Raw genomic sequence first — 12,038 nt, 5'->3', positions numbered from 1 at the left:
TCCTTTAGTTCTGCTTCTGTTCCCAGCTCTGTTCTTCGGCATCTTGTTTCACAATCAATCCTTTCCGTCACTTCCTATTTTATTTAAGAAGTTGTGTGTGGCATGTGAGTCGTGGACCGTTGCAGGATGCTCTCATCCTTGTGACCAGCCCCAGTCCTGTTGATGTTTGTCCTGATATATTGACAGCCCAGACACTCGCGATGGTGACTCTCCTTGTCATAGTCTACTAGGGGAAAATGGGGCAAATCCCCCCACCGTAGGAGAGAGTCCGGAGGAGCTGTTAAAGTTGGTGTCAGGTCGTACTGGGGTCCAGCACCGTGCCAGCCTCGGTCGTGCCGCAGGAGGCCAGCCGGGTACCCGAGAAAGCCACTGTCCCCTCCTGGCTCTGGAGCATTCCTGGTGCTCTCTCCCTTCAGCTCACCGAGGTTGGTGGCGTGAGTCTTGTGGCTGTCGGTCACGTGAAGGTTTTGAGGGATGGCTCGAGCAGTTGAGGAGTCTAATTAGTAAGCGGTAGCTGCTGTGGTTACAGCAGCCTCTAGAAGCAAAACACACCTCAGTGCCAAGCAGCGATGCTTGGATGTTCTCCTTGCGCTGTCGGCCACGCTCAAGAGATACTGATGCCGGTGAGTTCATACGAACACAGATGAAATTATTTTAGTTTCTGTAAGACAGAGTAATTAAATACAGTATATACGGATCCCTCAAAATGACAGCCGCCCACAGAGCTAAAAACAGGAAATCCATTAACTTCATTATTTAAAAAATAAAATAAAAATCTTCCCAACTGATTCCTCTGTCACTTAAAGTTCTGCATGGAAGGAGGGCTAATTTAATGCTGCATTAACTCACTGTTATCGCCCTCCTGTTACCTAAGTAGTTTCTAATGACTACCCTGGAGAGCACTTGGAAGCTTTTAAAAGTTTTTATGCTAAACTTTTTTTTCTGTGTGGTTTATACTTTAAGAGCAAAAGTTATTGATCACATTTTTCCAAATTTTCCAACAACATCAAGAACTATTCTGTTGGCTGCAGAACTGTTAAGTATCACTAGTCTGTTACCTCTTTAGCAAAGGAGAAATTTGAAACATTTAATTTAAGTGGTATTTGAGCAAATTGATGCAGCAGAGTTTGCCTGTGGGAAGCTAGTTCAGGTCGCGGGTGTTTTGGTGTCCGCGACAGCGGTGCTCCGGCCACAGGGCGAAGGAGTGGGGTTACTGCTGGCCGCGGACGAGGTGGCACTGGGGACTCTGGCCTGAAGCTCTCTGCTATTGGTGTTCATATCTCCGAAAAAACCTGAGACCCTGTGGGCAGGAGGCTTGGGAGATGGACCGCTTTGTTTTGAGATCCTTCAGTGAAAGGCATGACACAGTTGAGAAGTCATTAATCATTTTCTTTCCTCCTTGTCTCTTCCTCAGAATTTGGGTGGACTGACTTTTTTTTTCCTTTTCTTTCTTTCTTTTTTTTAAAAATCATCTCTGCTCCTTTTTCTGTCCAAGTTAGGATGTGCTTCTAGGGTTAGGGTCAGCACCCTTTGCACTTAGGTGCTAGAATATGAAAGCCTTGGGGCTTTTTGTGACTTAATGAAGCGTTCTTGTTGCTCTGCAGTGTTCTCAGGTCTTCAAGATGAAACTTGTGCCATGTGTCAGGTGAAGAGAGGTCTCTCCCGTACTTGAGGCGTTTGAGCATTGGCAGGAGTCGGTCCCAGGGCTGAAGGGCGGCTGCTCTCTCCCGCCGCAGCAGAGCGGAGGTGCAGAGCGTGGAGCAGGGGGAAGGTTGACCTTCCCGGACAGAGCTGCAGTTCGAGCTGTGGGTGGCCCTACGCTGTGGAGCAAAGATACAGCAGGCACACTGCCTGTGCAAGGGATTTCCATAGATTTCAAAGAAAAACAATGTCTTAGTAACGAGTTGGTTTCTCAGAGAGCTCTGAGTTGCAGGCTATGATTTGGGATGCTGCCTGCGAGTGAATCTGTGCACGATGTTAATGCCCGGGACTTGACTTTCCTTGGGAAATTGGAAGACCCAGAGTGCTCTGGAGTTCAGCCTTGCATGCATGCTTTGCCTGCTGATGGAGCAGGTTCAGAACTGCTCTGAGACATTTTTAACAGTTTTTTCATGTTTATAGAATGATTCTGTAACTGCACAGAGATCTGGTATTCCTATTAGGAATTGCCAGGAATCCTTTCCATAGGGAGCCCTGGGAAACCTTTTAAACTTGACACAAACTTGAACGTGTCTCATATGTGTTCTTTGTGCCTCTGCTGTTTGGTGATATTTGGAAAGCTAGAGAAGGAGGTGAGTGAGTCTTTATCCCTTTGATAGATCTGTTGCCTTTCTGAAAAAGGGAAAAAAGACCGCGAGGAAGGCGAAAAGGGGGCAATGCCACTGCTGGCAATGGCTGGTGGAGAGCCCAGTGCCTCTGGGGTCCAGATCGCCCACCTGGTTACGACTGCAAACTTCTGTGCAGCAGGTTGACTTGAGTCGCTGAACATGCTCCGCTTTTCAGGGGTTTCCTTCCTCCATCACATTGGTTAGGAGCTGGTTGAAGTTGGTCAGATCTAGGTGCTGCTCCCTTTATGGCCGAAACGGCACAACAGCTACCAGGTCCTCTCCCCTCGCCTTTCACAGTCACCTTCTGCACCGCGTTGGTCTCCCCTGCTTTGGGGCTGGCTGGCGAGCCCACCCCGCGACGGCATCCCTTTGCCCGTCTTCACGGAGAGGGGGAGAAAAGCACGTTTCAGCAGGTGGCAGCTAAGACGTGCAAAACCTTTGCGTGAAAGCCAAACCCGGCTGGAGCTGGTGGGGATTTTGCCATGGGCGTCAGCGTGGCCAGTGATTCACGCTGAAGATGAAGGACTTTGTAGTTAGCTGACAGGCGTAGGATTTTAATTTACTGGAGAGCGGGTTAGTAACACGCTTGAAAAGGATGGTGCTCTTTGCTAGGATAGATGGGACTTCTGCTTTCCTTTAGGAAGCTTTTCCTGTGAGTGATGAAAGCTGTGATGATTTATACGGTATTTTGGGTTTAAAAAAAAAAAAAAAAAGTAAGGAAAAAGTAGAAACATTTATCTTCCAGCATTTCTTGAGGCTTACCTGTCAGAGTTGGAAGAGAGGGCCAAGTTTGGCCTGACTGTCCTCTTTTAAGACAAGATGCACTTAAATTAGAAGCATTTATGGCAGTGAAGTGCTGTGTGTTCCCGATTCGGTCTGTATGGCCGTAAGCGGGAAAGCGGTTTGCTGGGGGCCCCGCGGAGCGCGGGGCGGTCGCAGGCAGGGCCGTGCCCCCGCTGCCGGGCACGAGTCCATTTATTTTGGTGAAGCTGCATGAGCTGGTCGCGGTGGGTATTTGCAGACCGAAATCCTTATTCACGGTATAATCACTAGCCCATCATATTTTCTGTAAGGTGTTTCAGCCCTATAGTTTATATTATATCCTACTAAATTTCAGGGAGGTAGAGAGGAGAGGCTCGGCAGCGGTTAATCTAATTGCATGAGAAATATGTCCGTGCTGGGCATGCTCCTTGCTCTGGCCGCCAGCGCGTGTGACACGCAGCGTTCATAGGACAGCTGCGCTCTCGGCTCCCCTGGGCGCCGGCTGCAAGAGAGCTGGGAAACGTGCCCACGCTGTCGGAGCGCTTGTCCGCGCGTTGCAGACGTGCCCTCGGTGCGCTTCGTGCGTGCATCTGAATGTGCAAAGAGAGATGCTTTCCGCTGCACCTTATCCCAAATTTTAGGAAGAAATGGGAATTAGTAAGAATAAATTCTCTGAACTGTATATACTGTTGTAGCTAGGTGGGGGTTTTTTTCAATTTGGACCAAAGGATTTTCTGGGGAAAAAATAGGTTAATTGAAAATAGGAAATATGCTTTGGAGCTGGCTGCTTTGTACTTAGCTTTGAGGCTCTCTGGCCTCCCCGCCTCCGTGCTCTCTCCGCTGCTGTCCCTGTGAACGGGGAATTGCGGTGGGAGCCCGGGAAGCCGAAGGTGCGGCGTCCGGGGCTGCGTGGGAGGGTGGTGGCGGGGCTTTGCTCTGCAGCCATGGCCAAGCTCCGGTAACTCTGCTGTTTTTGCCATCAGGTATTTGATGGTAAATAACATAAAGATGAAGATTGGAAACCTGAATGATATAATGCTATATAATCTATATCCCCTTAGAAATAATGCTCCCTATAGGAAGCCATAGTGGTGCTGCTTTGGACTCTTTTGGAGACTGTTTGTACCAAATTGACTTTTTTGTGTGTGTTAAGTAGCAATAATGTTTTCTGCAGCGCATCGGCTGTTCCTGCCAAAGCGTGCGGTCTCCCGAGGAGCACCGGCGAGTGCTGCACCGCACCGACGCTCGCGGCTCCTCTTCCAGGCAGCAACCGGCTTTTGGCCCTGGAGATCAGTTCACGTAAGCTCCATTTCCCAGCAGCAAGTTTCAACCATCGCAGGAATGGCTTTATCTAATTTCGAAGCAGCAAATCATTTCAAAACCTTAAAAAGAAAAATGGGAAAGCTTGTTTTCGTTTTCCTGGCCCCGTTTTCTGCTCGCCTTCGTCCCCTGCCCCCTCGGCGCGTCCTCGCCGGCGCCCTGCCGCCCTCCCCCTCTCCCCGGCGGAGATTTCGGAAAATGCCAGACTCGGTATTTCGCTGCATCAAGTTAGGAGCGTGTAACAAACATCTGAAACGCGTGTGGGGCAAGCGCAGCCACCATCGGCAGTTTACTTCATTTCATTTTTTGGAGGAAAAAAAAAAAAATAAACGTAGTTGGGGATGGCTGCGCGGCGGCGCGGGGCGGACAATGGCGCTCATTGTGCCGCCCGCAGCTGCTGAAACCCGACGAGATGCAACTGCCGGGAGCGGGAGCAGGTGGGGCGGCAGCGTGACCCCGCCGTTCCCAGCGGTATCAGCGCGCGCCGGGGGCCGAGGTGCGGCCCCGCTCGGCAACGCGGCCCAGCCTCCGCTCGCGGCTTGAGGGCTCGAGTTCGGCTTGTGAGCCCCCCCGATGCCGCGCCGCACGGGGCTTTTGCAGTGCTGGGAGCATCCCGAGGGATGCTGGGCTGGGATGCGCTGCGGCGTGCCGGAGCTCTGGCCCACGGTGGGGGCGGCGGATGCTCCAGCGGCCCCGGCAGCGATGAGCCCCTCTCCCTAACGAGGGCCGAGCCCCTCTCCCTAACGAGGGCCGAGTGCTGCCTGGGCTTTGTGAGCCTCAGAGGCGGCAGGGGAAGGCGACGGAGCTCCGGCCTTGGCAGCGAGCCGCTGCCGCGCCGGGCTGCGAGGATGCTCGTGCCCGAGGAGGCTTTTGAGGAGCGGACGTGAACCACTGTTCACAAGGCAGCAGTCAGGAGGAACGCGAGGTTTCTGTTGACGGCTCCTAGGATCTTGCTTTCTGATATCGATTTACAGCGAGGTGGATCTGAGGTGGAGCAGAGCTGCCCCCCTTCTCCCCTCTGCCGTCGACACAGTCGTGGCGTTGAACGCACGCTCCCTCCCGCAAAAGCCTCGTGGTTTAGATGTAGTTTTGGAAGAGAAGCTGATGCACTTGGCACCTCCCGTCATCCTGCCACACCAAGCACCGTTACTGCAGGTGGAGTGGCATCAAAACAGGTTCTGTTTGCACATGATTCTGCTTAGAAGAGGAAAGATGAGTTACAGGCAGGGGGGTGAGCCCATGTTAAAAACAGCTCGCGCTTATGTCTGATCTTTCCTTTGCCTGAGCTCAACCTGTAGTTTTAAGCCAAAATGGGAGCAGAAGTAGGTGACTGACTTGGGGGTCAGCGAGTGGGATGGGAGTCGGGACGACTGTGGCCGAGGGAAGGGGGCTGCCGGCACGGGAGGCCAGTGTCGGAAGAGGCCAGGACCAGCTCGCTGTCCGGGTGAGCAGCACGGGGAGAAACCAAGTGCAGAGCAAGACGGGAAAGGAAAATTTAACATCCAGAGGCTGCAGTGAAACTGGGGAAGCTGCAAAATTTCCACCCGATGTAAAAATAGGGGATAAAAGTGCGAGTCAAAGCAGGGAGGGGAGAGTTTGGGCGTTGGGCAGGGAGAAGAGGAGGACCCGGGGCTGCGGGGAGCTGCCGAGGACGGCGCGCGCCTGTCTGGGTGGTGCGTGCCGGGAGGGAAAACCGATCCGCTTGACCGCGGTACCAGCTGCGGCTGTTGGGGAAGAGGGTTGCTCTTAAATCAGAGGCTCTTCGTGCGTTCCTGCATCTCGGACTCGTCCTCCTTTGCGGGAGCTCGGCTCTGCTCCGGCGCTGCCAACCTTAGCGCAGACCGGGGCTCGGCGGGGCGGTGGGAGGCTCGCGGCGCCCGGGCCGCGTCGGCGGGGGAACACGGCGATTTCCATATGAAAACGCCGATAACAGTGGGGTCCTTGTGCCGGCGGCGCCGTGCGAGATGCGCGCCCGCGCTGGTGCCAGTTACCCGCGACGGCCGCTCGCGGCTGGGCTCGGCGACAATTGACCTTTCACGTCTTGCGCTGGCCATTGCGCTGCTGCCGCAGCTGCCCGTGTAGCGACGTACGCCGCTTCTCTTCGCGGAGGCGCTGACTTTGGCAGCTGGAGGATCTGTTCGAGAAACCACAGGGTGTATGGGGAAAGAATGGGGATTTTTTTTTTAATAGCTATTCAGAGTGCAATAATCTCCTGTTAAAAATCATTACATTTTGATTTAAGGGACCTTCTTGATATTGAGAAGAAGAGGTTCCATTCCTGCAGCTAAAAATATTCTGAAGCGAATTCACCATATTTTTGCTTGTGTGACAACAAGCCAAATCTTGAGTTTTGATAATCTAGACCTGATGTGCAATCGGGTGTCTCATACTGGAGCTGGAAGGAGTTCATAGCTCTAATCGGTGTTTTCCCTACCTGTCTAAGCAGAGCTAAAGGGAAGGTGATGATTACGGACCAAGCTTTGCCTCTGCTGCTTTACAGGCAGGGAGAGCCATGTGCGTCTCTAACGAATGAGGATGCTCTCCTGGTCCCCGAGCAAGTCCCAGCTACGCACTGGTGACAGACCGGTGGGAAGAGCAAGGTCTCAGGTGGCTCCAGCCAATTTGGTGAGGCTTCAGAGTTGCTCCGACTTAGCCCTTCACCAGGGCCTCAACGTGCAATTGTTTCTTATGGAAATATTTAAAACTATATATGTGTGTGTGCATATTTAAAAAAAAAAAATAGAGGTAGGATGAAGTTGGTGTAGTGAACTTAAATTTGTTTTTGGCATCACTATGTTGTTTCTTAACAACGTAGTGGAGGTCTGACTTCACCTGTCAAAACATAACTGCTGTCTTCTGGCTCCTGAATGATCACTTCAGCGTTCGTACTGTGTGCTGGGCTGGAAAAGTAAATGCAAAGTCTGATTTGCATGAAGTAGGTTATAGCCAGTCTTCTCCTAAACATTATAGTATCTCAGGTAACAGGTTCATTGTGTGGTTTAAGCCCATGTTTTGATCTCCGCTATACTGGTATTAAATCTGGAGTAATTACCCCAAATCCAGTAGTGTGTAAAGCAAGCTTGATGGATGATTTGGACGTCTTTTCATTATGATTCTTCTTTGTGATTAAAGATTCAAAGCTTCTGGTTGCACATTAAAGCTGATGATGAATACGACTTAATGTGATTTTAATCATCCTCTTCTGAAGACAGGAGCCTGCCCTTTTTCCCCTGGCACGGCTCCAGTGCAGTCGCTGGAAATGGGTTGCGCAGGCCAGCACGGAGCCGGCTCGTTCGCCCCGGGGCAGAGCAGGTTCACGGCGAAAATCCCCTGTGTGCGTTTGTCAGATGCTGCCAGCTTTGGACAGTGGTGTGCCATGGAAAAGCAGATTTCCAGCCAGGTTTACAGGAGTGGTTGTACAAGCTCACTGGTTTTGCAGTGGGTCATCCCCATCCTGGGTCATCTTACCAGTTCCCAGGGTGCTGAAAATTGTATTTTTCCTTTGCTTTGTAAAAATACGTATTTTTCTCTTGGTTCATGCTGCATAAAATAACCATGTAAACAACACACAAATGTGACAGATCGCTCTTGGAGGAAAACAGTGCAGCCAAATTCACCAAACGTACTTGCTGTGTCTTTGATGGAAAAACTAAGATAATATGGTCTTAGATATTAAAGATGATAATAGTGGGAAATGCATTTACAGATGTACAGTGATGTGTTTTACTGAAGTCAACACTGTCTTGTAAATTGTCTTAATTTTGTGTGGCTCATTCAGTCAGTATGATACGTGTATTATTGATAGCTAAATTGCCTCAAGTTAAATAAAACAAAAACATTTCTTCTTGTGTGTTTAAAGTTTGTGACAGGATAGTTTCTAAGATTCTGCAATAAATATATATATATTTTTTTGTTTCTTGCATGTTGGCACTGCAGGATGGGAGTCGCAGCTGCTGGAAACGGGGTTCCTGGGGATATTCCTTTGCCCGCTCTGGACCCTCTCCCGACTGCCCAGCTACACTCCGCCTTCCACCATTGTCATCTGGGGCTTTCGGTGGCTGATTTTCAGGATTATGCTGGGAGCGGTAAGTGCAGCTTTACGTTTTTGCTCTTTGGAGGTGGCAGCAGGAGTGTCCCAGAGCGTTAGTGCCAGGATTTATTCCAAGTGCTTCCTCATAGCAGAAGACCCATCACTGGTACAGTACGTTGCAAGCTTCTAGTTTAGGACTTTTTCTAGTTAAAAAGGAAGGAGAATGCATCAGGAAGTGCTTGATGCTTCTGTTTCACAGAGTCTCTCAATGTCTTATTACTGGTGTTTATTTTTAAGGAGGACAAGCACAGGAGTAAGAGTGTATGTGTTGACATGCTGGTGCTGCGCTTGTGATTGGCTCTTTAAAAGGAGTTAAAGTGAAGTTTAGGACTTGGGCACTGTGGCTTTCTGATAAGGGGTTGGGAATCCAAGGGGTAATTCCCAGGAACCAGCAGCTTTGCACTGAGTTATTTTTGCTTTGTGTGCTTTGCTGCGATGTCATTCTCTGCTCCGTGCTTTCCAAGTAAACAGTCGCTGCGTTCCTGCCCAAGCGCCCATGGAAATTCCCGAGCAGCTTCTAAAAGCATCCATCAGGAACTGACAGATCTCTGCTAACGTAAAGGTGTGGCAGGGCGCTATCCCGTGATCTGCATCAGGATTTTGGACCTTTCGGAATATCCAAAATGTTAAGTCAAGGATCATCACTCTAAAAAAAGGAGTGAAGGCAGGTGGGGTGGATATTCCTGTGTCCACTGTCTCTAAAACCTTTCTCTAGTCCCAGCTCTTGAGGGGTTCGAATCTGTAATCAAGCTCGATAAGCTCTTAATTCTTCTTCTCCTCTTAAAGTTAATAAATAAATGAAAGAATAAGGAAAACTTTTGGGGTCTTAACCTTACTGTTACCTATTTTCAAGGCCACTTTGTTAGCAGAGAACATGGTATTGCTTTAGATATCCTTGGAAAATCATGCTGCATGCTTACTGCACCCAAGCAAGGCTTCCCAGCCTAGGAGTATTTAGGAAATTCACCTTCAAAGAGCAGAAAAAAATCCTCTTTTCTATGCATCACACAACTGGTGTTTCAAAACCCGCTATTTGATGTTACTTTCATCTTTTTTGCAATATCTACTGTGCAGCGTTGCCAGATTTTGCTCTGGTAAAATGTTTCCTAAAGCTGGAGGGATTGGTTCCTGTAATTCTCACTTATGATTAATTAAATAGATCTGGTCCTGCTGTGGGGCAATAGAGATGGATTAAATGACTACTTAAGGTCTATTCCAGCACAGTTTTCTATGACCCTATAAAACGTCTGTCTGTGTGGATAATCCCATAGATTTCAATGCAACTGCCTGTTGAAAATGTCCAGTAAGGGTTTATAGGACTAAGTCACATTTGTAATGCTTTTAAAATGCCATGAGCCTTTCAGTTGGAGTCCATGTGAATGGTGCTGTTCACGTGTGGGTTCTGAGCATATACGATGAGCTTTACTTTTAGATATCAGTCTCTTTAATATAGAGTGGAAATAAAACTAAAGAAAACAGGCAGGTGTCAGAGAACAACTAAACCGTCCTTCATATGCAGCTCTGAATGTCACCGTGTCCTAGGGTTGAGGCTACCTGATGCATTTGTAATTTCCACTTTACTTTAAATAGTCGAAACCCAGGCTCTTTGGACGGTGGAGCTGTGTAGAAAAGAGGGTCGCCTGGCGCTCCCCGCGATCAGAGGGGACACGGGGCCGATGTAAAGGGCTCTGTGCGGGGCTGAGCAAACAGGGTCAGGACCTTCATGGCAAACAAGATAATCTGGTTTGGTAGGTAGATGAAAAATGGTTTCAGTCTCGTGTAGTCTGTTCCATGGGATCTTTTCCCTGGATAGATGGGAAAGCGCTCTTAGAAAAATGGCTAGAACGGTTCCTAGCAAAACTGCCGATAGGGAGGGCTCCGAGCGCGGGAGGCTCTCGAGCTTTGTTGCTGGCTGCGGGTGAGCGTGTTCGTGGCCGCAGGGCTGGGTTCGGACGCGTATTCCCTGCTCGGTGGCAATGGTCCACGAGCCGCTGCTGGCGGGGTGCAGAGCTCCCCAGGGACCGTAATTTGCAGCCCATGTGGATATTACAAATGTTCAGATCCTGGTCTACGTGCAGTTAGTTCAGTGTGTCCAGCACATACGAAAGGTATTGTGTTAGGCTAGTGAAGTTTTATTGAAGCTTTTTTGGATGAGAAATTAGTTTTTCATTGGCATTACATTTTTGTGGGAAAGCGTCTGTTTTTCCTGATGTTTTCCTGCTTCTCATTTGGACGGAGAAGCCCATTATGGTATTTTAATTTGGTTAAAATTCAGATTTTCAGAATTTGGCTGGAGAAGGTCCCAGTCACAACTTCCCTCAAGTTTGCTGGAGCCATGTATATGTCAGAGCAGTTGGATGGGGCTGAGGAGGTCAGAGTCCCCAGGGCAACTGCTCTCCGTCTAAGGAAGGATTTGTAGAACTTTAAAGCAGAGCTCAAAACTTAACACACTAGCCAAAATTGACACATGGGTTTCATAGCAGTTTTCAAGTACTTTCACAGAATCACAGAGTAGTTATGGTTGGAAGGGACCTCTGCAGATCATCTAGTTGTACCTCACTGCTCAAGCAGGGTCAGCTAGAGCAGGTTGCCCATGTCCATTTGGGTTTTGAATATCTTCCAGGATTTTAAGCAGCCATTTAGGAAACAGAATTGAAGGCTTGCTACCTGCCAGAAATATCCCTCTGTGTTTTATTACAAATTAAATTTCCTGCCCTCTCCTTTAAACACAGAATGATTGCACAGAATGATAACTGCTTAGTACCTGACCTGCATGGTTTCTTCATAAGACTTTTGCTGTCCACAAAGATATAAGCTGTTAAAATTTTGCAGGTGCAATAACATGGTGCCAGCTGGCCTTCAGTGATGTTGTTTGGGACCCATGTAGCTGCCCTGTGACATGAGAGGTCCCAGGGTCCTCTGGTGCTGCGTGACCCATGGGACGATTAGTGGGGAGCTGAGATTAGATCCCGTAAGGCTGCCTCTTAATCCTCCAAACTGATGAAGTCTGAGATGCGGGTTACGCTTCACTTTGACTGCGGGGCATGTGGTTTTTTGGGAGTACTCAGAGGAACTTTGTTGTTGTTGTGTTATTTGGGCCATTTAATGCCAACTGACATTTGGTGAAAATATCAAGGTAACCCCTCTGTCCCCTCCAAAGTTTCTGTTCTCAGTAGATGGAGACTGGCTTCTGTGGTCTTGATGCATTGCAGAAGCCAAGAAGCTTCTTCTCTGATGTGACGTTGATTATAGAAGAGATTGACAGTCCATGACACAGAGCGTAGGGAAATCCATCTATTTTTCTTAACAAGTTACGTAATCACCACGTTTGTATCCAGCTTTTCTTTTAGAACAGAGCTTGACTCTGCGCTTTGCTCTGTTCCTGTTAATTTTAATATATATTATGAATTATGGGACAAGTTTGATATAAAGCAAAACCATGCTCATGAAAGATCTCTGTTATTGTTATCTCTGCGCTGCCTCTCAGTTTTATCTGGAGAGGAATAACTCTCCCGTTATTTTGGAGAGAGCTCTGCAAA

At 49.0% G+C, this 12,038-nt stretch overlaps 1 protein-coding gene across 6 annotated transcripts in view; it reads left to right on the top strand.

The window, feature by feature from the left end:
- The window catches only part of LMF1 (lipase maturation factor 1), a 231,306-nt gene that overhangs the window by 53,481 nt on the left and 165,787 nt on the right, over positions 1 to 12,038 (top strand). For all 6 annotated transcript variants that reach the window (XM_064520068.1, XM_064520067.1, XM_064520066.1 and 3 more), the window contains exon 4: positions 8,346 to 8,494. In XM_064520068.1, the coding sequence (XP_064376138.1) occupies positions 8,346 to 8,494 (149 nt within the window). The remainder of the gene's footprint in view (positions 1 to 8,345; positions 8,495 to 12,038) is intronic.

This window comes from Dromaius novaehollandiae, chromosome 14 (genome assembly GCF_036370855.1).
Source record: "Dromaius novaehollandiae isolate bDroNov1 chromosome 14, bDroNov1.hap1, whole genome shotgun sequence".
NCBI lineage: Eukaryota > Metazoa > Chordata > Aves > Casuariiformes > Dromaiidae > Dromaius > Dromaius novaehollandiae.
Note: the sequence above shows the minus strand (reverse complement) of the source record. Positions and strands in the feature narration are given on the sequence as shown.